Source organism: Amblyomma maculatum, chromosome 4 (genome assembly GCF_055883805.1).
Source record: "Amblyomma maculatum isolate TAMU_Amacu chromosome 4, ASM5588380v1, whole genome shotgun sequence".
Lineage (NCBI taxonomy): Eukaryota > Metazoa > Arthropoda > Arachnida > Ixodida > Ixodidae > Amblyomma > Amblyomma maculatum.
The window spans coordinates 119,618,051-119,640,927 of record NC_139347.1 but is presented as its reverse complement, the minus strand read 5'-3'; the positions used below and the strand labels follow the sequence as shown (position 1 = coordinate 119,640,927).

The following is a 22,877-nucleotide window of genomic DNA, read 5'->3' as shown; positions in this document are numbered from 1 at the left end:
GTTTTTCGATACACGCACTTCGACATATTCACGCAAAATACGGTGACAGCCAGCGTCCTCTGCCGATGTCGCTGAAACGGTCAAAAACAGCCAAAAGAATCCAGCAGCATCCGGAAGTGACCGCGTCAGCGACTAGGACTTCCGGCGAGATCCGACTTCGGTCGGCGGATCGAGCTGGAGCGTCCCGAGCTGCCCCAAACGACCAGCGGAATACGCGAAACCTATCTTGGTCGACCAGTGGAAATCGAAATCGTCGTCCCGGAGCAAGAAAACGTGCTCCGTAGCGACCAGTGGAAATCGCCATTAGGGACGTTAAGCACTACAAAACAATTCAATGGACAGGTAAATCATGCTAACTTAAAAGCTGGATAAGTGAATTGTAATGCTTACTTTTAAGCTACTGCATTTTGGTGCTTCAATACAACTGGACATTTGTAACTGGCAGTCCATAAAAGTCTCACCTTAAGATTTTAAAAATGAAACTGCCCTCTGAACTTAGCATCAGCCAATTTTGTCCACTGTGTGCCCATTTCAAAAAACGTGCCTCTACAGCAGGCCTACAAAGAGACATAATCCCTAATGTGACCCCTTTCCTGTGTGGGCTCCAGCAGTGGAGAGCAGCGCAGGTCAGGCGAGCTGATTCGCGTGATGTTGCTTCCTGGAGTCCACTTTTCGATAAGGGCAGTGGATGAAATTTGTTGAGCCACAATGCAAAGGGAAGTTTGTTTCAAAATTTTAACCGGTGCGGCTATTACTACAATCACATTCATGCCCTAAATGCAACAGTTAAAAAAGAAAACTTTAGATTTAGTTAACCACCATACGGTTAGCATAAACTGATGTCAACCAACACTGGTATTTCTAAGCCAGTGAAGCCATCCCACTGTCTCAACAAGCTTAGTTTTAAAAATTTTAGTTCATCTTAGCTTAGATTCACGCCCAGTATACTGAACCAGTGGAATTTCAATTCGACTTGCTATACTACTTTTCAACACAGTATCTTCAAGGGGCTAATCTGCATTCCTAGAGCAAAAGAAAAGGACTACACAAGCTGTAGAATCAGAAGCAAGCAAGGCGGTAACTACAAGGCAATATTCAGCGCAAGTGAAAGATGCAGGAAGTGTGGTAGTTTGCTAGAGAAATACAAATACAAGACTTTGCAATACAGTCAAAACTCGATTTAACGAAACCCGATTTAACGAAAATCTCGATTTAACGAAGGTATCCTAATTCCCCCTCAGACGCCCATAGGGTTCAATGCTTTGACTAACCCGAAATAACGAAACCGATTCCGTGATCTGTCCCGATTTAACGAACCATTTTTCGAGAAATAAAGGTGAAAAAGTGTTAATTTTTGGTCTATTTTGTAGACAGCACCGCAAAATTTATTGATTGCGAGTCAGCGGTAACAGCGCAGAGCATCTTCATCCCGTCGATTTTTTCAAACTGCGCGGCGCAAAAGGAGTTTTAATTTTGAGTCGAGCTCAAAATTAAAAAATTAATTTGTCATTAGCTGTGTGGCTTGCCGTCCCGTCGACGAGTGCGACGAAAAATGTGCTAACCGATACGACCCCGATAAGCTGGTACGGTTTATGCGGATGCAAATGTTCAATGCATTATGTTCAATGGGTGCTCAGTCGGGGACTTGACGTTACTACTTTTAAAACGAAAGTACTGTTTAAGCGGGTACGTTTTAACGAGGTTTTACTGTAATTGAATGTACTGAATTATGTGCCCAAGAAATGCCTCATTCAATTTAACGAAGTTCTCGATTTAACGAAATAATTCACGGCTCCCCTCAACTTCGTTAAATCGAGTTTTAACTGTATGCAACTCACCATACTAAATTCAAGCGACTAGCTACACTCCCGTCAAGCGACATTTTAATATTACAATACCTAATGTCCCTTCCATTACTTTTAGAGCGCAGTTCTTTGGCGCCCGTTCCTGGGTTTCGCGGCGGCGTCGGTGTTGTCCCTCATAACCAGCTCCACTTTCACTCCCACCTTCCATCCTTCCCTTACGGCGCGGTTGCTGTGTCCACAGAAAACGAGTGAGACAGATACTGCGCCTTTCCATTCATGTGAACGAATTATGAAAGGCACGCTTCACAGCTCAAGTGGACTTTCACTCTCACCTTCCTTCCTCCCCTTACGTTGCGATTCAGGTGTCCACAGAAACAAGTGTGACAGATACTGCGCCTTTCCATTCATGTGAACCAACTTTGAAAGGCACGCTTCAGAGCTCAAGTGGACTTTCACTCTCACCTTCCTTCCTCCCCTTCCGGCGCGATTCAGGTGTCCACAGAAACAAGTGACCAACACTTCGCCTTTACATTCTTGTGAAACAATTATGACAGGCACGCTTCACAGCTCAAGTGGAAGACGCGACCACAAATGGTGCACACTGCAAAGATAATTCATGAATAATGCGAGCACCCACACCGAACTGCAGGGCAACATGTGCAGTAACCGAGAATTCACACACTCACAGAGAAAAGCATCATATTTTGATGTAGCTTGCTTATATACACCTAGTTCACCACGGTAAAAAAAAAAAAAAAAAACTTCGCTTTTCAAAATATGTCTCGAATGGCATCGTTCCAGCATTAAGCTCTTAGGCGCCTGTTCCTGGGTTTCGCGTCGTCGTCGCCATTGTCCCTCGTAACCGGTTGTCTGTAATTGTACATATGTCTTGCTCGAATTAGTTGCCTAAATCTATAGAAAAGCTGAAACAGCTGCGCTCAAATTTTGCATTAGAAAGTACCGTAATCGTCATTTTTTTGCATGCTCTTTGCACATACAAGGTCTGTTAGGAAAGTATCACACCTGATGGATATGAAACAAGCGCGTTTGCATCAGCCGACCTTGAACATTCGTGGGCATGCAAAGTTTTTTCCCGCCTGCCATTAGCGTCAGTCGCAGGGATGCAGCGTTGGAGTGAGGTAGTGTGCAGTGCTCTTCTGTTTTTATTGCGAGGAAAATGGCGGAGTGATCGGAGCAGCGCTACTGCATCAAATTTTGCCAGAAACTGGGCAACAGCCAAATGCAAACCATTCGTAAGATTCAAACAGCTTTCAGTGATGATGCTATGAGCAGGACAGATTAAGCAGTGGTACAATGGGTTTAAAGATAGCCACACATTGGTGGGAGAGCGAGCCACGCTCGTCGGCCTTCAACATGTGAAATGACCAGGTCATTGCCGAAGCGAACGCTGTGGTGATGCAGGGACCATCGTGTGACTATCCCAGATATTGCGACCTCTTAACTATACTGAGAGCTGGGCATCAGCCCTTTTTCTACACATTCCATTATCATCGAAGATTTGGCCACGAAGAGAGTTGCGAAATTCATGCCAAAGCTGCTCACGGCAGAGCAAAAGCAATTTCGTGTTAAGTGCTACAGGACATGCTGGATTCTACAAACAGTGACCCCCGACTTCATGAATACCATAACCACTGGTGACGAGTCATGGGTGTACGGGTACAACTGAAACCAAATCCCAGTAGTCAGTGAAAGCACACGTCACCAAGACCAAAGAAGGCCCGCCAAATGCGCAGCAATGTCAAAGTGATGCTGACTGCTTTGACTCCATTGGTGTGGTACACCAGGAGTACGCACCACAGGGTCAAACAACCCCCAAACAGTACTACAGGGATGTTCTCCGTCGCCTATGTGATTCTGTGTGGTGCAGGAGACTGGACTTGTGGTTAACAGGAAATTGCCACATCCATCACGTCAATGCTCCTGCACATTCCTCGCACTTGATTCAGACATTTTTGGCGAAAACCCAGACTCCTGTAGTTCAACAGGCTCTTTATTCTTCTGATATGGCCCCCTGAGACTTCTGGCTGTTGCCCAAAATCAAGAGGCCATTGAAAGGAGCACGATTTCAGAAAAGAGGACATTATGGCTGCAACGACAGCTGAGCTAAACTCCATTCCGAAACCGGCCTTCTCTGAATGCTTTCAACAATGGCAGCACCGGTGAGAGAAGTGAGTGGAGTCCCAAGGAAACTACTTTTGAGGGTGCTTAGGTTTCCAACGCTCCAGTTATGCAAGTTTTTTTTCAGCAAAAGGTCGGATACTATAACAGACCTCGTACAGTATGCAGAGGCATTTTTCTCTTCTACGCAAGCAAAATGACTGGAGTCCCTATTATATGAGCCACATTTCAATGCAAATGTGGCGTCAGTAATCGGGGTGCTGTGGGAATCGAACAACTTGGCTTCAAACAAGAAGATGAACAAGAGATTGCATGACGTTGGAGGCTTTAACAAAGCACAGTGGTACAAGGGCTATGAGGGATGCCACAGTGGAGGCCTGAAGACCAACCCAGGGTTCCTTACTGTGTGATGACATAGCTCACGCTACAACTATTTTTGCATTGGTGCTAAAGCCACACTAAGCAGGCTCATAATGTACAGCAGTAGTACAACATTATAGGCTTTCGAATGGTCACTACACGGCCCCCAACCCCCTTTCCATCCCGAAGCCACAGACAGTTCTCAATTACTTGTTTGCCCCAAATAATAGAGAAACTTTCTATAGCTAGAAGTTCAATTTGTTAGGATTATTACACTCTGTACACTTAACATGGCAGAAAACTAGCCACTATTTCACTTTTATGTTTTCACGTCCCTTTCCTTACAAGGTCTATCGTGGCACTGAAATAACCATGCAGAACGCAATGGAACTTTCCACCTCTTGTTCTCACTGATGCCGGGCTGCACACACCCTGAGCCATGTGCACAGCCACTACACAGCGTACATATATGCAAGCTACACCCACCTGAAGGCATGGAACAGCAAAGGGCCCTGGAGAAATTCCCGCAACCTTATGATAAAATCCAACACATGATCTCGTGCACAATCCCAATAAACAATGGAGCAAGAACGCCTGTCGGAGTCCAGCCAAACTCTGGATCTGAATCAAAACTACCATTGAAAAAACTCCCCAGTTTCATGGACAGACACAACTTGCTCTAGGAGATTCGAATACGACTGTGCCAATGAAGCCAGCCGGCCAGACATCGTCCTCAGCAGAGCACACACCAAGATGAACTAAGACTATGTGCACTGGCAAGCAGCAACAAATAACGTTCATGCCCAGTGCAAGGCACGGCAGCCAGCAATATGCCGGATCATGTCTCATATTTCCTTCACAGGCTCACAACCAGGAGCGTAGTTCAAGACTATTCATATTCAGCAAACAAATTTGTCAGACTGCCCCAGCAATCATTGAGATTTACTTTACCAGCAAAGGTGTTCTCAGGATGCAAAAGCTGCTTACTCAGGACTGAAATGAAGCAGAGATAAATATGCTGTGCAGCACATTAAGGGGGATGGACAGTGGCCATACAAGTTTAGATAAGCCCAGTAATAAGAGGAGGCAGCACACGGGCCCTATTCATCAAAATATCTATGGAGGGTAGAAGCATTTTAACCTCCAAGATAATCGATAGCTTAAATGGGACCTCAAGTGCCAGAATATGCTGCCCAGAAGCAGAACCTTTGGCGTGGGAACTTCTGACTACCCCTGCACATAACGAACAGTCACGTTTTAAGTTTTCAGCAGAGAAGTGTCAAGTAAAAAAATTGACTTGTTTTTGGTTCAGAATGTTCTATTTGGAAACAATTCGCTAAGAAAAATCATTGCAGTGACTTGAACGGATGCAGAGATGACGTTCCTATTATCGAAAAAAGGTGTTTTGAGAAATCTCGATTCAATTTAGTTTACCTTCAATTTACCCCCCTGGTACGTAGTATCCACCCTTATTCACTTTTGATTGCCTGGTAAACCCTTTACTTTCACTTGACTTCACTTTCCCTCTTTTCTTGCTTTTAGCAGAGGCTTCAAAGCCGGCCTTTTTTATTCTAAATCTGTTGACATGTTGGAACTTCTTCCGTGTACTCATTTAAGCAGAATTTAAGCTTTTTGCACAGTACAGTTATAACAACACACCTGCAAAATGGCTAGTTAACGAATTATGGGTGCTAAACCATATCAACCGAACACCAATCACGTGTAAAGAAAGTTTCACGAGAAAAGGACGGTTTGCATTTCATGATGCTCATGCAGTGACGTTAAAGAACACTGAAGTTCTATATATTATTACTACAAATTTTCTGAAGTAAACACTTTTACGCACAGTTAAATTAATGGCAATGGAAGCATCACTGCCCGCTGCATAAACCATGCAATGAGTAGGCGGAGAGACGAAGGGGGTAGGACCATGTTTGGAGTAATTTTTGAACAATTCTGATTCGTGTCTCACAATTACAATTGGTACATTTTTGCATTGCATTTTGGTCAATTTTGACCTCTATCCCCACCCCTTGGTAGACTGACACCAGACTGCAGCTACACGTTTTCTTTCAAATAATGCATTCAACTTCAGAACACACTGGTCACTGCGTGGTATATCACCCATAACCTCCAAGCGGACTTCCATGTTGCTTTTGAATTTCATGAAATGAAAACTAAGCTGTTGCACGTAATACGTGTTCAGGACATGTCAGCTATAAAATAGATGCGACGTAACTGCAGTTTCGATTCACTGCAACTCCTAGGCCCAATCAATGCCTGAACAGCTGGAATAGCACCCAATCAATGCCTAAACAGCTGGAATAGCAAACGACAGATCAGCAAGCGAAAACACTGCATCGATGCTTCTTTCATAGCCACACACGTTCCAACATCAGCAGCCAAATGCATAGAGAACCTCGCTGCTTTAATGACAAAACTTTAAACCTACTAACAATATTGTGACCCCTTGCAAAATGTCAAAAGCCTTGCTGATCTGCATCAACGGCATATAACAAGGTCACACCTATATGATTGGAAAGAGGTAGCCACAGAGCAAGATGCTAAACAAGCAGATGAAAATGAGCCCTCACACCACGAAAGGGCCTTGCAATTTTAAAGCTGTTGAACATTGAGGAATAGAGACAGGTCAAGGGCCACATCTACCAAGCCCTAACCAATGTACAAGTTAAAATGGCAACTGTCTGAACAAACATAATTGCCAGCCCTAAGCTTCAGCGAGATTAGCAGCTTCACTGGCAAGCATCCTATTACAGCGAGCCTTCACGGCGGAAAGCGCTAGTTTCGTTGCAGGGATGCCTGTTTTGGATGTAGTGGTCTAACAAAAGACCGCTAAAGTCCGCAGCGAGCGCATCTCAAACGGGGAAAGGCGGGCATCGAGCCGACGTTTATCGCTAGGTTGACGCGCGAGACACTTCCTGAATGATCGCGCGAGGAGGGTCTGCGCGCGCGCCTTGACCCGATAGTGCAAACACGTTACTCCGCGCCGGAAGAGTCTGGCCGCCCGCCTTTGCTTCACATGGTTGACAGTCTAGCGAAGAGAAGGGCCAAGTTCAGCCCACTGAGATAGGCCGCAGTGTGATGGCGGGCCCTCGTGAGTCACATGCGCGGCGATCTACGTCAGCCAAGGAGAGCAGTAAAAAGGACGGAAGGAATGCGCGCCGACGCATCGCCAGCCACGTGTGGCGAGCGCTTGGGCGTCAACCCCCGCCGTTCACGTCTACACAAACGCCGGGACACCGCCGGGGTGCGGCCGACAAGCCCCCGGACACGCCGAGGACGCAACACCTGGTGGCTGCTGCGCGAAGAATCGACGCGACGGCGGCGCGAACACCGGGCGTCGCAACGACAGAGTAGAGCCGATCGAAGCCTGCCGCCGGGAAGAAAAATGGGAGAAACAGGGGGAAAGGAAGCAAAGTCTCGCGGACGACGACGGCAGCAACGCGTCAATCGTGCTCCCTGAAGTGACGGGCCGAAGCAGGGGCAACCGTGGAGGCGCACACACCTCCTCCCCCGGCGGATAGGCCTGCGGAAGAGCTGGCCGGCACCCACGCCGGCAGCACGAGGGCACATAAAGGGGGACGCGAGACGGTAACCCCCGCCGCCCGCTCTCCAGCGAGCACACAAGAACGCGGAAAGCATTTCAAACAAGGAAATGACAAGAAAAAGACGCGCGCGCGCGCCACTCTGAAGTGTAATATATGTCTCGCTTGTTAAGAAAGTGGCGCCAGCAGGGAAAAAAAAGGCGGACCCTTCGCGAGACGAGGTTAGAACGTGGGAGGGTGACTAGCCGTCCGATCTAGTTCACGTTTAGCCATGACTCATCGCGAGGCAGACAGATGCAATATCGGCAAACAAAAGCAAAAGGGGCGTGCTGCCCGGCAGTGCAGCCTTCATCCAATGACCTCCACAACCCCGCATTTTTTTGTACTACTCGCCCGAGCACGTAAACTCTGCACTGTCGAACTGCCAGTACCGCGCAATGCCCGGCAAGGCGTGGGAAAAGCGGCAAGCCCCTGCGCCCAAACGGAAACGCACACCTGGCTGCCGGCTCTGCGCCGGACTATTTTTCCCCGCCCGCTCTCCCGAAATGGTTACGCCGGGCGCTGGCCGAGCCCGCAGCATCGCTGCCGCCCGGCACCAGCGGCGTCGGCGCAGCACGAAGCGCGCCGACAAACGGCGCCGGGCACGCCCAACCCCGAGTCCGGGCGCCCAGCGCGGCGAGCAAAAACACGGACGCGGAGCCGCCGCAATGCTAGGCCTAACGCGCCCGCCCTCCCCTTCAGCGGCGGCCATGAAGAGGGGAAGAGCACTCACCAGCACGTCGTAGCAGATTTCGCGAAGCTCCTTCTCCACTTTCTCCCGGTACTCCCGGGCCATCTGCTGCTTGCGCTCAGAGCCCTCGGTCTTCTGCTCTATGCTGGAGATCACCCGCCACGAGCTTCGCCGGGCGCCGACAACGTTTTTGTAGGCGACAGACAGCAGGTTGCGTTCCTCGTTGCTGAGCTCCACGCCCGTTTCTGTGACCTGCTTCATGGCGGCCGCCATGTCGTCGTACCTTTCGGCCTGCTCCGCAAGCTTGGCCCGCTGAACCAACTCGTCCTTATCCATTGCCGTGCGGGGGCTGGTGTTTTAGCTGCAAGGCAAGCGGCAGCCGCAGGAGAACCCGTCAATCCAACCGCACGCCGTTGGGCTCCGTCAAAATGGCGGCCGAGCTCCCGCCGTTGCGGCACGCTGCTGTATCCGGCGCTCGTACTTACCGAAGCACGCCTCTAAAACACCGCGAGCGAGAGCGCTTGACCCTTCTGCCGCTAGCCGAGCGCCGTGGCAACGCTACCACTACGACGACAGAAACCGAGCAATCTATACCCACTGGCGGATGGTTTCGCACTTCCCCAGGCGCAAAGCGGTCGAGGAAGATTCCTTCTATCAGACACGGGGACGCGTTTCTGATGCCACGGCGCCTTGACGTCACTCGTTGCCTGGGAACCGATCAGAACGCCGCTCCCACACCGCCCGGTTTCGAATCCGCCGGCCACAGGTGCCAAATACAAGGCTTCACACACTCTAGTGGTATTGCTCACACTTCACGCAATAACATACTAATTTTTGCGGTAAATTTAAACTGCTCAAATAACCTACTTGCGCCACAGCCAAAGCGCAACAAGCCCTGCCACTTCGCGCATTGCAGAGAAGACAAAGCAATGAAAATACAACAAAAACAAACTACACAAATAACAAGAAAAGTTTTTATTAAAAAACAATAAAAACTAGAAAAATTTTCAATTTAAAATTGTTTTTAAGTTTCTAATTTCAATATCGTCACATAAGGCGCTGCGATCGCTGTGACCGGCAATGGCGTTACTCTACATGCTTTTGCACGTGGTTTCTGTTGACGTCTAAAGCAGCATGCCACGATCGAAGCGAAATCGTCAAGGTATTTGAAGTTGATGCAGTTTTACTTTTCGCTGTATTACATGCCCATTCATTACGTTTCTTCTGACTTGTGCCCACAGTTTCGCTTACTCGAACCAAGAAGAAAGGATTAGAGCGCAAGCAGGATCTCATCCAAGAGGTAAGCCTATCCGTAGGTGTTCCTGGCAGCTCACACTTTCAGAAAGCGCACCTCAGGCGAATATTATGAAGTGGAAAAATTGTGCATTTTGCTTTACTTATTCATTAAGGCGCCTGCTGCTGCCAGCCGCATAAAGCTACAGCTTTGCTGGCCACAAACAAATATGTATACAGCGGTATTTAGACGCTGAAGAGAGCTTTAGGAGTGCACGTCCAATGATTGAGGGCTGCTGCATGGCCCATTGCAAAATTAGCGCATTTAACACTGCGCTGGCTATCGGCGTGGGTATTAGTGCTTTTGTAGCTATCCTTGCAATAGATGGCGCATATCCACGCAGGGGAATCGACCAAGTGTTGTGGGCAGAGCGAGCTTTTCAGATGTGTGTTTACGTGACCAAAAACAAAGTAATAGGAGGGGAAGTAAAGCTGTAGTGAACTCACACACACACACAAAGAAAAGTGGAACCCTAAATCAACAGAAAAGAAAAAAAAATTGTATCGCACGCTGGGAGTGCGACACCGTGAGACCTGCAGTGAAATAATGTAAAATTTAACAGAGTAGTCGATTAGAGTCCAGTAAGAAATTTTGAATTGTGGTACAGATCTGTGGTTGTACCCAAGTATGGGGGTGCAATTATAAGAGGAGGCAGCTCAAACTAAAGCCTAGTTATTACAATGGCTGCTCGAATATCTCAACGTGATGAAGGGACGGCAAAAAAGCAAGAAATGCTCATTTCTTAAGAAGGAGACTCGAAGAAACAGGGTGCTTAGATTCACATGCAAACTTTTTTTCTCAAATTTTTTTTTTCCGAAGTTAGGAGTGCATAGTATCGCAAAAACCCAGTACTTTGGTTTGGGCTAGTTGGCAGAGGCACATTAACAGTGATGAGGGCCCGGTTCAGAAAAGCATTAATAGGGCCACCACCCTACCCCACCAACGTCACTTTTATAGACATGGTGCGTTTTCAAATTTCTTACAACACGTGCCATATCCTAAAATTCTGCAGACTATATGACAGGACACCCTCCCTCAAAAATCGGAGCACAAATTTGTGAAAAATAAAATTCTTAAGCGGTTCTTTTCTCGCCTGATTCGATAGTGCAGGACAACTGGCTGCGTGTGAAGACAGATCAAGTAGAGATGAATCTTGTTTATAAACGGTTTCCAAATTCCTGCCGTAAATGCACTACAATTCATCTCATAGTTTTGTGAATTCATCAAGCAAGATAAATTGAATCTCACAGTGTTTCTACAGAAACTGCGATGTTTTGGTATATGCTCACTTAAGTACACAAAAACGTTCATTACTTCAAATGCTGTCACAGTGCGGTTTGCTAAATATCTGCGATATATTGGCACCTGTAGAAAATGGCATCACTATACTTATCTGGCACAAAAATTTATCACACTTAAAAACTTAGTAAATATATACATATATTTACGTTATACAGATTGTCTACATTTGCAGACAGTACATTTACATTTTGCACATAATTTCCACTTTCAAAACAAAATGAAGCACTTTTGTATGTGCCACATACCTTCTCAGTTTACAGAAAAAAATTAACATTTTATGAGGTAGCGTATGCAGCTGGTTTCACCTGGAAGCCGTCGCTGGCAGACGGCTGTCGGGAAAAAGTTGGATGGATGCTTAAGCTCCACCTTCAAGTGTATTATATTACAGAGAAAAATTGGCTGTGGTTTAGCTCTGGTTAAGCCGAGTTGAGTTGAGAAAGCAACAGCTGCATGGCTACGCTTAGGATAGCTTAGGCTACGCGCTAAGCAGTGGCCGGGCTCTCCTCCATAGTTGGTCGAGTCTGGCAGTGCTCTCCTAGCTATATATACACCACACACACCTTTCCTCCATCCAACCAATGGAGAGAGTGATGCTCAGCTGGCTCCAGCTGTAGTTATGACGGTGCTTCTCCGGCATCGGCTGAGTGCACGGCCAAGCGCAGCCGTGACGGCAGCTCTGACGTCACGCAGCTTCTCGCGCATGCTCAGCTTCGCCCACGCTGTGCCACGCAAAATGGCTTAACGACTAGCTTAGTGTTGCTTTTGCAACTAAATGGCTCCTATAATTAACCATGGTGCTGGTCTAGTTGGTGATTCATACCTGAAGCCAAGAAGGACAAGAAGAGGACAAAACACCCTGCTCTTTTTCTCTTCTCCGGTCATCTCCTGCTGTTGTCCTTTTTTGCCCCAGGTGAAGCCAAGAGAGTAAAATGAGAGCAATAATTTTTCCATACATCCATGTGCGCATTAACCAGTGATTGACATTGACTAGTGCCTCAAATGACATTTTTATCTAGCAGAATTTTAAGTTTGCAGCTAGCAAACTAGTCTAAGTTACAAAGAACTAGAAGATTTAGCTCTTCATATTCAAAGAAACTCTGTGATTGAAGTTCCCGGTAATCTTCTACATTCTCTAGAGTGAATGTGCTTGCAAGAGAGAAAGTCCCTGAAAAGGTTCATCATGTGAAAAACATGCTTCCAGTCATTCGTGGTGTCTTCCTCTTCCTTGCATGTGCTAGCAATAGGCCCGTAAGTTGAAAAGGGGGAGATGACTAATATTTTTTGCCTTGCCCGTTCTCATTTTCATTTAATTTAATCAGTCGCTGTTTAGTCGCCCATTGTAGCCGCACTGTTGCTGCCACGGAGAAGGAAGCTGATATGGTGCTCTGTGCCTGCTATGCAATTGCATGTGCGAATTAGGCTTAAAAATTGCAGAACTACTCTCTAGGCATAAACAGAGACATTTATTAGCACAAGAGATGTGCACACTTCAAAATGTCCACATGTTCGAGTTGGTTTTGATGGCAGCGTAGCTTGACGCAGTGTAGGCACGCTGTGGTTTTGTCTACACCCCATGGTCATTCGTGGTGTCGTCCTCCTTCTTGCATGTGCTATAACCATGCCCCTAATTGCAATGTCTGGTTCAGTGGTAGGTAATTGCGGGGTGTGGGGGGGAATGTTTGACCCTAGCTCTATCACATTAGCAAATCTTTCGTTTTCAGGTTATTAAACTTTTTCGCGATCATAGAAAAGTCTGTCGATTTCTGAGGTTTGGTAGAAAAATTATTTGGTGAATAAAGTATTTAAACAATCCTTTTTTAAAAAAGGCATATACCGAAATCTGCGTGTTTAATTTTTTTATACGCTAAATAATATTTGCCTGACCCCGTAAGCAGTTTGGGTGAGCAGCGCTGGTCCTTGTAAAGCCGTCCAATCCAAAATGAGTATAGCTCGACCTTGCAGTATCGTTCACCTTGAGCATTTTAGGAGAGCAGTGCTCGTCTGTGGCTTGGTTTGTGTACCACTCGACAAATGGCACCACAGACCTGTTTAATTGCGTTTTGTTGTGCCGCTTGAAAGTGTTATTGATGTGGTAGCCGTCATGAGAAAAAGGAGTCTGCTGGAGGCGACTAATATAATGCTAGCCCATCATCATGGCAAAGAAGCTTTCCTTCATCGCTGTCCTTGTCATCCAAAGATAGCGATGCAGGATGCCGATTTTGCTTACGAAAGAGAACACAACAATGATGGCATTGGCATGAACAGTTCTTTCGGTGAAATTGTCAGGAGTGCACATAGTGCGTGAAAATCGACATAACAACATTGCGATAAAACCTCCATGGGGAAATTTTGACGCCACATGTCAGCGGGAAAGGTATCAAATTTCCAGCTGCGCTTCTTCTCTAATTTTTTATTGTTGCTTATCAGCACGCAGATTTTTCTTATGATGAGCAGTCAACTTCATTATACTAATTTGACTTAATTTCTGGTTAAAATTTTATCAGTTTTGGATACTTTCGTTTTATTTTGTTACCAGTTATCAGTTGGGTAAAATAAGTTTGGTCTTCCTCTGAGTTTGGTCAGGATGCATTACGCATTTGTTCCTCTTTGGAAATTTCTGCATGCTGTTTGGCAATCTCGGCTGTTCCTTTGATTTTGTTCTCTCTTGGATAGCAAGTATGACAGCGACATCTTCCACTTCCGTGATGACGGAGCTGGGGGTTATTACACGCTGGAGATTGTTTCTTAACTTCCAGTCACCTGTGCTGCTGCTTTCTTAGTGTTGCCTGCTTAGAGTGCAGCATCGGTAACCAGGCTGCATTGATAAACCTGAATTTCTTTTTGATGTATCAGACCCTCGCCAGTCTCCTGCCAGAGTAGTGGAGGCCCAAGTCCATGTTTTGAAGGATCTGAGTTATCCGGTACCAGCTTCTGATGATCCGACAATTTATTTCTCTGCTTTTGCTAGGCTGTAGTAGGGCAGGCTGCACTACTACTAGGCTCCTCACTAGGTGGTGTTCGTTGCCCTCTTTCATACCCCTTCTGTTTATTACTTGTGCTGCCATATAAGTGGTTTGTTGGGCCATTGTTTTGAGGAGGGTTAGGGCATGTGGACTTCTTTGATTGGTTTGGAGCCACATCCCCAGAATCTCTACACTCAGACGTTAGGGTCCGTGGGTGCCGCCCGGTTTCTTTTCCCTTTCCATTTATAATTTTAGATTTGTCAGGTGAGCACTGGAGTCCCCTTTCACACGATTACTCTTTTATTGTAATGGTTGCTGCTTGGAGTTGTGCCTCCTTGGTTGGCCATATGGTGATATTATCCACATAAAATCAATGTCTTACACCTTGGATTTTTTTTTATTAATTTTTGGCCAGGCCCATGACTGCGGTATTAAAGGGAATGGGTGCTCCCCAAAAGCTGCCCATGTTCGAGGGGTAGAAAGTTTTATTCCAGCTCTTCGAGCTCTAGCTCTTCTGTTCCTTGGTTTAGGAAGCTTCATACGTAATTGTGTCTTTGCTCCCCGCACCCATAGTTTGTTTCCTAGTTTTTCCAAGATTCCTTGGTGGCTCACGTTATCAAAAGCCCCTTTGGTACCTGTGGCTTGAACAGTGCGTTCTCCTGCACATGTTTGTCCGCACTTAGGATGTTAGTACCTCTTGTTTTAATTGGATAAGGACGTCTTGGTAGCATTACTTTAGCAGGCTTTCAGTACAGCAAGTGCTCTTGGTCCAGGGGTCATTATGAATTTTGTCGGAGCGACTGGCTGCGTTGCTCACATACAATCTACCCCAGCTGCTGTGTTGACTGTCGAGCCTACTATATCCACATAGACTTCTTCAACTGTGATCGGCTCCCTTTTTATTTTCCTCATAGCGGGGTGTAGGGGTAAAGCCTCTGTAGCATTTCGGCTACAGAGCCTTAATGGTGTCTTCATTTGTGCCTGGAAATTGGTGCAGTAGCCTTTCCAGGGACTTTCGGCCTTTGGTTTTGTGTGGGCCTATAATAGCCTTGAGGATTCACTGCATTTCAGCTATACCCAGGGTCCCGTTCTGGCAACTGCAGAACTACTCCCAGGTAGTTAATGCTAATTGGTTCACATGCTCTGCTTTGCAGGTAACCTCTGCAATTCTTAAGTTTCCAATTACGGTTCCATTCCTTCCATCACTTTATAATACTTCTAGCTCCCTACAGTGGAGTAAATATGGGTCTACCTCTGGGATCTTGTTTGTTCCTACGATTTCTTTGATAAATCACTTTTTCTTGTTATGGATCTCATTACACCACTTATTTATGTCAGTAACACAGTTGGAAGTGGAAGTTTGTGCTTAATAAAACTCGTGCCAATCTGATATATTCGCCGTTCCTGTCTGACATCGTATTATCTCGGTTTGGATGGCAATACTAACGATTAAACGACCACTGCCTAAGTCTGTTTTCGCAGCGTCAAGGAAAATGGTCTTGAACTCTTCCTCTCTGGTATGTGGGAATGCGGTATCCGAAAAAGTCTGGACTGCTGCTCAGGTGATATGGCTATAATAGGCGAATGGTGCGCCGTCTTTATTTTATTTTAAATTTATCTTTTGTTTATTTTTTATTTAATTTTTGTACACTTTTTTTACATACCTCGCTCCTGTCCTTTCTTCCTTTTGCGTCTTTTTTTTTCTTCGCATCTGTATCCCCCTCCTGTTCGTTTAATTTCCACCGGCCACAGCTCAGGGTGCTAACAACTGCTACACTAGCAAAATATTTTTCTCTACTTTGTTGTTCAGATTAACAAGAAAACAACCAAAAGCTGAGGACAAACACATTAACAGCACTGGTATGTGTGCATGTCATTGTATTCTGCCCAATTTGCAACTTCTTCAATCAGGCAAAGGCAAGCGGCCTCTGAATTTCAAGTGCCAACCGAAGGTTCTTCGCCTTGGCAGCATTTAGAGTGAGTTCCAAACACTTTATTGGTACAGAAGGTACAAGAATAACTTAATACCCATGGAACAAGGAGCCGTTAACAACAAGTGTTTGATATTATATTTGCAGCAAAAATTTATTAGATGCCTTCTGGCCTCACCTGAAGACAACGATGCCTAATGAATTAGTTATCAAATTATTACTTACTGAACTACTGCTATGATATTGTTACGGTACGCTCGCAAACCTTATATCTCGCGCTCTGTGTAGTCTACGCACCGGGACTGTGCTTCTTCCGCGGGGGGGTATTGTTACGGTACGCAGTGAAAGAGACGATGACGAAGTGCTGGGCTAGTAGAGAAAGACGACGCTGCAGCTACGTCTGGTTCTCCTGTGAGTGTGTCCCTGATGGTGAACTGTTGCGGCTACGACGTACCATCGCCTCCTAATATCTCGACGTGCCTCGTAACAATATATTACAGTCGTGCCTCGTTAATATGGACACTTTGGTTTCCAACCAAAACTGTCCATAAAGCGAATCATCCATAATAACGAGTCATGAATAAAAACGAAAAGGATTTTATTGAGAAGAAAGAATTGTAATTAATGACTGCTTTTGTAGATAACCGTGTGCACTGGACTTAAAATTTGACAGAACACCAGCAGTTTTAAATGCGTTATCCTTGTCACTATTGTCTTCGAAAAATTCTAGTGCAGTCTGAAGCGGCTCGCATACCATGACACGCGTGATGGTGGGCTTTCTGTTGGTCGAACTTTCGAGCACAAACTCCTCACTGGCCAATGGATCAGCATCCGATTCTCTACTCACCGCCACTTCCAAAATGGCCTCGTCACTGAGCAAAGTAGCCGCTAAGTAGCTGCTTGAGATTCTTCTGAGGCGAGGAAACAGCCGAGTTGTCGATACTAGTCCCTCACTGCTTGGATTCACTGAGATGGCTTTTGCCGCTTCTATTCACAGATTGCTTTCTTCGCACCTACGTTCAGCTCTGTTCTTTTGCGTTTAACTCCCGCCATGCCAAAATCCAGATTCAAGTTTAGGGTTGCAAGCTCCTGATCTTTGCACTTTTTTTCCTAGTTAACCTTTCTCCCTTTCCGTTCTTCTGATTCTCTTTTTTGTCTTGTACTGTTTCCGTAAGGAAGAGAGGGAGTTAAGTTGGCAAGCTGCTATGCAGAGGGCTATCGACAAACACTGCAAGCTGATGTACAGTTTAGAATGACTGCTAGCTGACTACAAAGAGGGTCGAGCCAACCCATCCCCTGCAGTCGGGCTGGCGGGACCCGACCCGACGGTCGTCTAGCTCGACCCCCTAGCGTATACATGAGCCCTATAGCCGGTTTTCAGCCCAACAGGCCTCCCCGACCCAACTTTGTCGGTCTCATGTAAACCCCCTGAAGGCCGCATCGTTGCCTCAAAGCGAAGCCGACATGCGGATCACCTGGGGTGCAAAATGTGGCAATTCGGCAACGCAACAGGGACGAAAACCAGGAGCATGAGAGGGAAGCGCGTCCAGGACGTGACGTCCGGTCTTGGTTGCGTGCTCGTCTGTTGCCTTTCTTTTGTCGCTCTACTTTGTGAGTGTGTCTTAACTCTCACCGAAGAGCGTTAACGGCTTCATGGAACATATACTGTGCTTTGGGAAAAAAAACTTCAGTTCCCGCCGCCACTGTAGGCACTTGTCTTTCTTCCTGTCATTTCTTTCTTATGCTTTTACCGGCCTCTCTGTTCACGTTCAGCAGAATTTATTGCAACCACATGTTTAACTTGCGTTCTCTGTTTTTCTTTCAACCACTGTCCATATTAACGAGGCAAAAATACATGGGCCCAAGTAGGCCGTGTGCATTCTTCCCCTGTCCATTGTCCAGACAGCGAGTTTCCATATTAACGAGGCATAAATACATTGAAAAATTTTCGTCCCCAGAAAAACTGTCCATAATTCGGGTCGTCCATATTAACGGGGGTCATATTAACAAGGCACGGCTGTGTGTATATATATATATATATTTTTTTTTTCTTGAGAAAACACATCATGCAAGCTTTTGCTGCCGATAATAAATGTAAATGTGGTCATGAGAACAGCAGCTATCCCTTAAACAAATTCTGCGGCAACAAATGGACTATAATATAATTGTTCATAAAAGCAACTTTCGGTGAGGTCATTGTGGACATTATTCCTTAATCTGTGTGGATCAATAGTCCATTTTCTGTTTCATCTGGCCAAATGTCAGCATGAATGCAGCATTGAGACGAATGCAGCTAGTGATCTGTCCCAGAAATACCAGGACAGTAGGTCCTGCCGTCGACAACAGTCACCACTTACCCCACACACCAGCAAGCCAATGGCCGAGTCATACAGCCATGCTGAAATCAGATTACCAAATAGCCAATGTTATAGATTGCCAATGTTATAGTCGCTGGAGAAAGATTTGATGTTGGGAAAGGTTGCCCCGCCGGGGTGGTGCAGTGGTAAGACGCCCGACTACTGTGCCGGAGTTCCCGGGATCGAATCCCGGCCTCGGCGGCTGCGTTTCGATGGAGGCGAAACGAAGTGGCGTCCGTGTGCTGTGCGATGTCAGCGCACGTTAAAGATCCCCAGGTGGTCGAAATTACTCCGTAGCCCTCCACTACGGCCCCCCTTTCTCTCTATCCACTTTCACTCCCACCTTCATCCCTTCCCTTACGGCGCGGTTCAGGTGTCCACAGAGCAAGTGTGACAGATACTGCGCCTTTCCCTTCCTATGAACCAACCAACCAACCAAAGGAAAGGTTGAGGGTCGCCGGAGAAGGGGTAGGCAGCGAACGCGATGGTTAGATGGCATCCTCGAGGCACTGCAGATGAAGTTATGTGATGTTAGGAAGATAGTGAGAGACCGGAAAGCGTGGCGTGACATGGTCAATAGGGTCACGAAGAGTCGGACACGACTGAACGACTGAACTGAACTGATAGATACTTAAACGCCATGGTTTGGTTACCAAACAACGTTGACCTAGGCTAGACTAAATAGATATGAAGTGGATAACAGATCTTTACAGTAGGATTGTAAGAACTCCGCGCAGTAGCTGCTCATGCAGTGAATATGAATATATGCATGATCGGTAGACACAACAAATGTAGCCCAATTAGCATTCCTTCTAAATGTGTCATGAAACAACATTCGCTTGCTTTCATTGCTCAAATTGTTATGGTAGCCCATGCCTGTCTCTAGAAATCATTAAGGATAAAAAGTAGATAGAAAGGTGCGCTGCATTGCTTGCTTCATCGCCTTCACAGCCAGTGGTGCACTACCGAGTCTGTACCACTTAAAAAGTTACACATTAATTATAATCAGACTTGTAGTCCTCAGCCAACCAGATTAGGCACACAAGTTTCGATCATTTCTGACCAGATGGCTCGACTGCTGCTGGAAAGCTTTTTTCTTTCAGTCAGGTACTTTCAGAGTGCAAAAATGTGAATTCGAAAGTTCCAAGATTCCAATGTGCGCTACTTGTCTGCTGTTCTGCGGACGCGACCGCGCATACCAGCATGACGGTTGTTCTAAACTTAGCCGCTTGATGGCACCATCGACACGAAATGGCAGCGCCTATAATAAAACAGTCTATATCATAGGGTGTACTTGTCCATTATTCTGCCTTGTCACAATTCTTAATTAATGTATTGGAAACGCTACTAAATAGAGATAGAAGGGGCATGTAGTAATCACATGTATGTATTCAGGAGCGAGCAGGAAATGAAAATTGTCCTCAGCTTCGACCACTGGTTGTGCAGTTGTGCACCTCAATCACTCACAGAAGAAATCAGGGTCTCCAAAATTTCCAAAAAGATAAGATATGAATTGTTCAAAAGAAGTTGAAGATCATATTAGTTTTCTGCACAAAGGGCCTTGCATGTCCCCTTGTATACCCCCCCGCCCCCGAAAACTTGTCGGGGTCTGCCAGAGCTCTTGCTTTGGCATTGCATAGCAAGATGTGCACCGCCCCTGTTAAGAATAGTTTCCAGATTGGCTGTTAGTGAGTTGAGGACAACATGCATTGGTTCCGAGCTGTTTCTTTGCAGTGATGCTCACAGGGCTTTAGGAACTTTGATTACTGATAATGAAAAGCCGCAGATTTTAGAAAAAAGACTACTGGCAAGAGCACTATTCTCAACTGTTTAATTACAAGCCATCGAGTACTTATGCATGCATACACACAGCAGGTAATTGACATCTGATCCATGTTATAGTTCAAGGATTGGTCATTGGCAAGAGTCAGACTTCTCAGTTTTTATTATTTGGAAATTCAGCGCTCATTTTTTTGGTGTATGTTTTTTAATGCAGTTTTTGTTGTTTGGGTGTGTGTGTGTTTTGCTATTATATTGGGCAACATTCCTGTGCAGTCAGAAATTGGAGTATACGGTGGCCTTTTTTTGTGGCACCAGCGCAGATTAACGAGTAATCAGTGCACATATGTATGGTCACACGTACAGCTGCATTTGCCAGTGAAAATGATATCATCATGTAAAATACCAATGGAACTGATTGAGCTGTCAGGCACAAACACAAATCGCAGATTAACTTTTAAAACTTGGTTGCCGTGTCAGGCTGTATCTCTAGTGGAGAAATGCCTGCAAAATGTACAGCTGCGCTATTAGTATAGCTTTAGAATAGAATAGGGAGACCCTGTCTGTTTGGGGAACAGCGGGACACAAGTGTAGATGCACAGAACACTAGCTCCCCTCACTCGGGTCCCAAGGTGAACATGCAACGCTGACCAAAAACTGGTGAAATAGTGTGGCCCCCAAACATCGTGTATGGTCGGGCAAGATGGCAGCATCGGACGAATCGAGGGCTGCTCGCTTTGCCACCAATTCATCATCGTTGCTTCATTTTGTCTCTTGTTCACTGCAAATGAATAATGTATGAAGCTTTATATTTGCCTTAAGCTACTCACACCACAAAATCCTAGGAACAAAAATGGCTAAAATTTTAGGGTTGTTTCTGGATTTATTAATTACTGCGCTTAGCAGGTGAGTTTTCTGTTGGTGCAAAAATAAATGGTCACCAAATTTTCCAAACTACACTGTTTTAAGAGCATTAGCTCTTACTACTTACATTTACCAGTTTCTCGTCCATTTCCTCGTCACAGTCAGATTCAATATGGCGAAATCACATAATCATAGCTACAGCATTGCAAATAATTTCTTAGCTACCACATGACCACCCATACAATGGAGTCCACAACCTGTTCCACCATGTGTAATGTCATGATTCCCCAAAGTAATGATTCATTTGAGTTTGACACCAGACATAGGCCTCTTCATGTGGCATTGGATAAGCGAGCGATCAAGTCACAGTGTCAAGATGTTCACATATAGGGTAGGGTAGCTGACCTTCCTTGGTTAATATTGAATTTCATTGTTCTTTAATGTTTTTGTTCAGTTTAAAGCGAAAAGTCTAACCTCCATATACAGCAATGAAGCAATAGTTAAGATGTCACAAGTAGGTTCAAGATTGTATGAAGCATGCGTAAGCTGCAGTTATATATTGCAGCTTCATTGTTTTAATTCGTTTTAACTCTTGCGTCAGCATTGCCCTAGGCGCTGAAATGAACGCGAATGGGCAAGCAGCCTTTATAACCTCAGTTCTTGTGTGAGTCATGGGGTCACTGTGCTACGCATGACATATCTTACAGGTCAGGGGCTAAAACTGCACGAAGAACAAATCGAATTGGTGTTGCAGGCATGTCTGTGAGTTAAGTCGTTAGTCGGCTTCCCTGTCAGACAGGGACAATAGGACTTTTGAGGCAAGCGTTCAAGGAATGTGGGAAAGTTTTCATATCGGCCTAGCATTCATCTTTCAGTCACATTAAATTTTTTCTTTTAGAAGCAAGACATGTGCTGTTAAAATAATTCAATCTGCACTCAGTCGAGATCATGGTAGGAGAGCCGTCCAGTGTCCGTGGCAGAATCCCTGTTTTCGGCCGAACTCTAGCAAAGCCAAATACAAAATCATGTCTTCCTAACGTTCCCAGGGTGGATGAACTGCTCTTTAAGATTAAACTCACACAAATGGTCACGCCGCTTTTTTTCTGGCGATAATCTTAAAAAATCTTTTCCCCTCGGAGGAAAATGAAGAGGCTATGAATATAATAAGCAAGGCATACAGTATGTAAAAGAAAGAGGTGCGAGTTTGTCACCCCTAAGGATTGGTATAGCTATCAAAGAAAAAATCTAGCAAAGCAGCGGAGAATCAAATAAGCCCTGTGTACATGGACCCGACTGTGAAGGTCGAGTTGATTGGACTCGACCCTAATGGCTTTACATGAACCCTACCCGACGACTGGTGTTTACGGTGGTGCCGGGTGTCGAGATGGAAAACGTGCATTAGATTCCGGTTTTTCTGCCCAGTACATCCCTCGCATTTTTTATGCTGTTCTGCTCTCTCACTATTCCCCGACTATGGTCAGCAGCATTTACTTGCTTCCTGGAGCGAGGTCAAGCGAGTCAACCCACCCCTTGCAGCGGATTTGACTCAACCCCTGAACTCTTTAACCTGACCCAGTTGTGTTTACAAGAACCCTGTAGCTGGTTTCCGACCCGATAACTCAACTTAGCCCACCCCTGCTGAGTCCATATAAAAGCCGCTATAGTGGGGTGAGGATTGGAAATTTGTAGAGGTTGGTTGGACAGAGCTGGGGCTGACAAAGACCTTTGCCTTTGAGCTTACTTAATGAAGTTGCAACAATGTTTGGGAGATAAAGAAAGGAAGAAAT

General features: G+C 45.7%; 2 protein-coding genes across 5 annotated transcripts in view; one reads left to right on the top strand and one right to left on the bottom strand.

The window, feature by feature from the left end:
- 14-3-3zeta (tyrosine 3-monooxygenase/tryptophan 5-monooxygenase activation protein zeta) overlaps positions 1–9,278 on the bottom strand; it is a 38,401-nt gene extending 29,123 nt beyond the window's left edge. The window contains exons 1-2 of one of the 2 annotated variants that reach the window (XM_084602410.1): positions 9,086–9,278; positions 8,643–8,961 (exon numbers count right to left, since the gene is read on the bottom strand). In XM_084602410.1, the coding sequence (XP_084458536.1) occupies positions 8,643–8,936 (294 nt within the window). In that variant the 5' untranslated portion in view covers positions 8,937–8,961; positions 9,086–9,278. The remainder of the gene's footprint in view (positions 1–8,642; positions 8,962–9,085) is intronic. The other variant, XM_084602409.1, reaches the window with a different exon arrangement.
- A 372-nt stretch (positions 9,279–9,650) lies between these two features.
- Positions 9,651–22,877, top strand: part of RpLP0-like (ribosomal protein LP0-like) — an 85,833-nt gene continuing 72,606 nt past the window's right edge. For all 3 annotated transcript variants that reach the window (XM_084602407.1, XM_084602406.1, XM_084602408.1), the window contains exons 1-2: positions 9,651–9,762; positions 9,842–9,900. In XM_084602407.1, the coding sequence (XP_084458533.1) occupies positions 9,735–9,762; positions 9,842–9,900 (87 nt within the window). In that variant the 5' untranslated portion in view covers positions 9,651–9,734. The remainder of the gene's footprint in view (positions 9,763–9,841; positions 9,901–22,877) is intronic.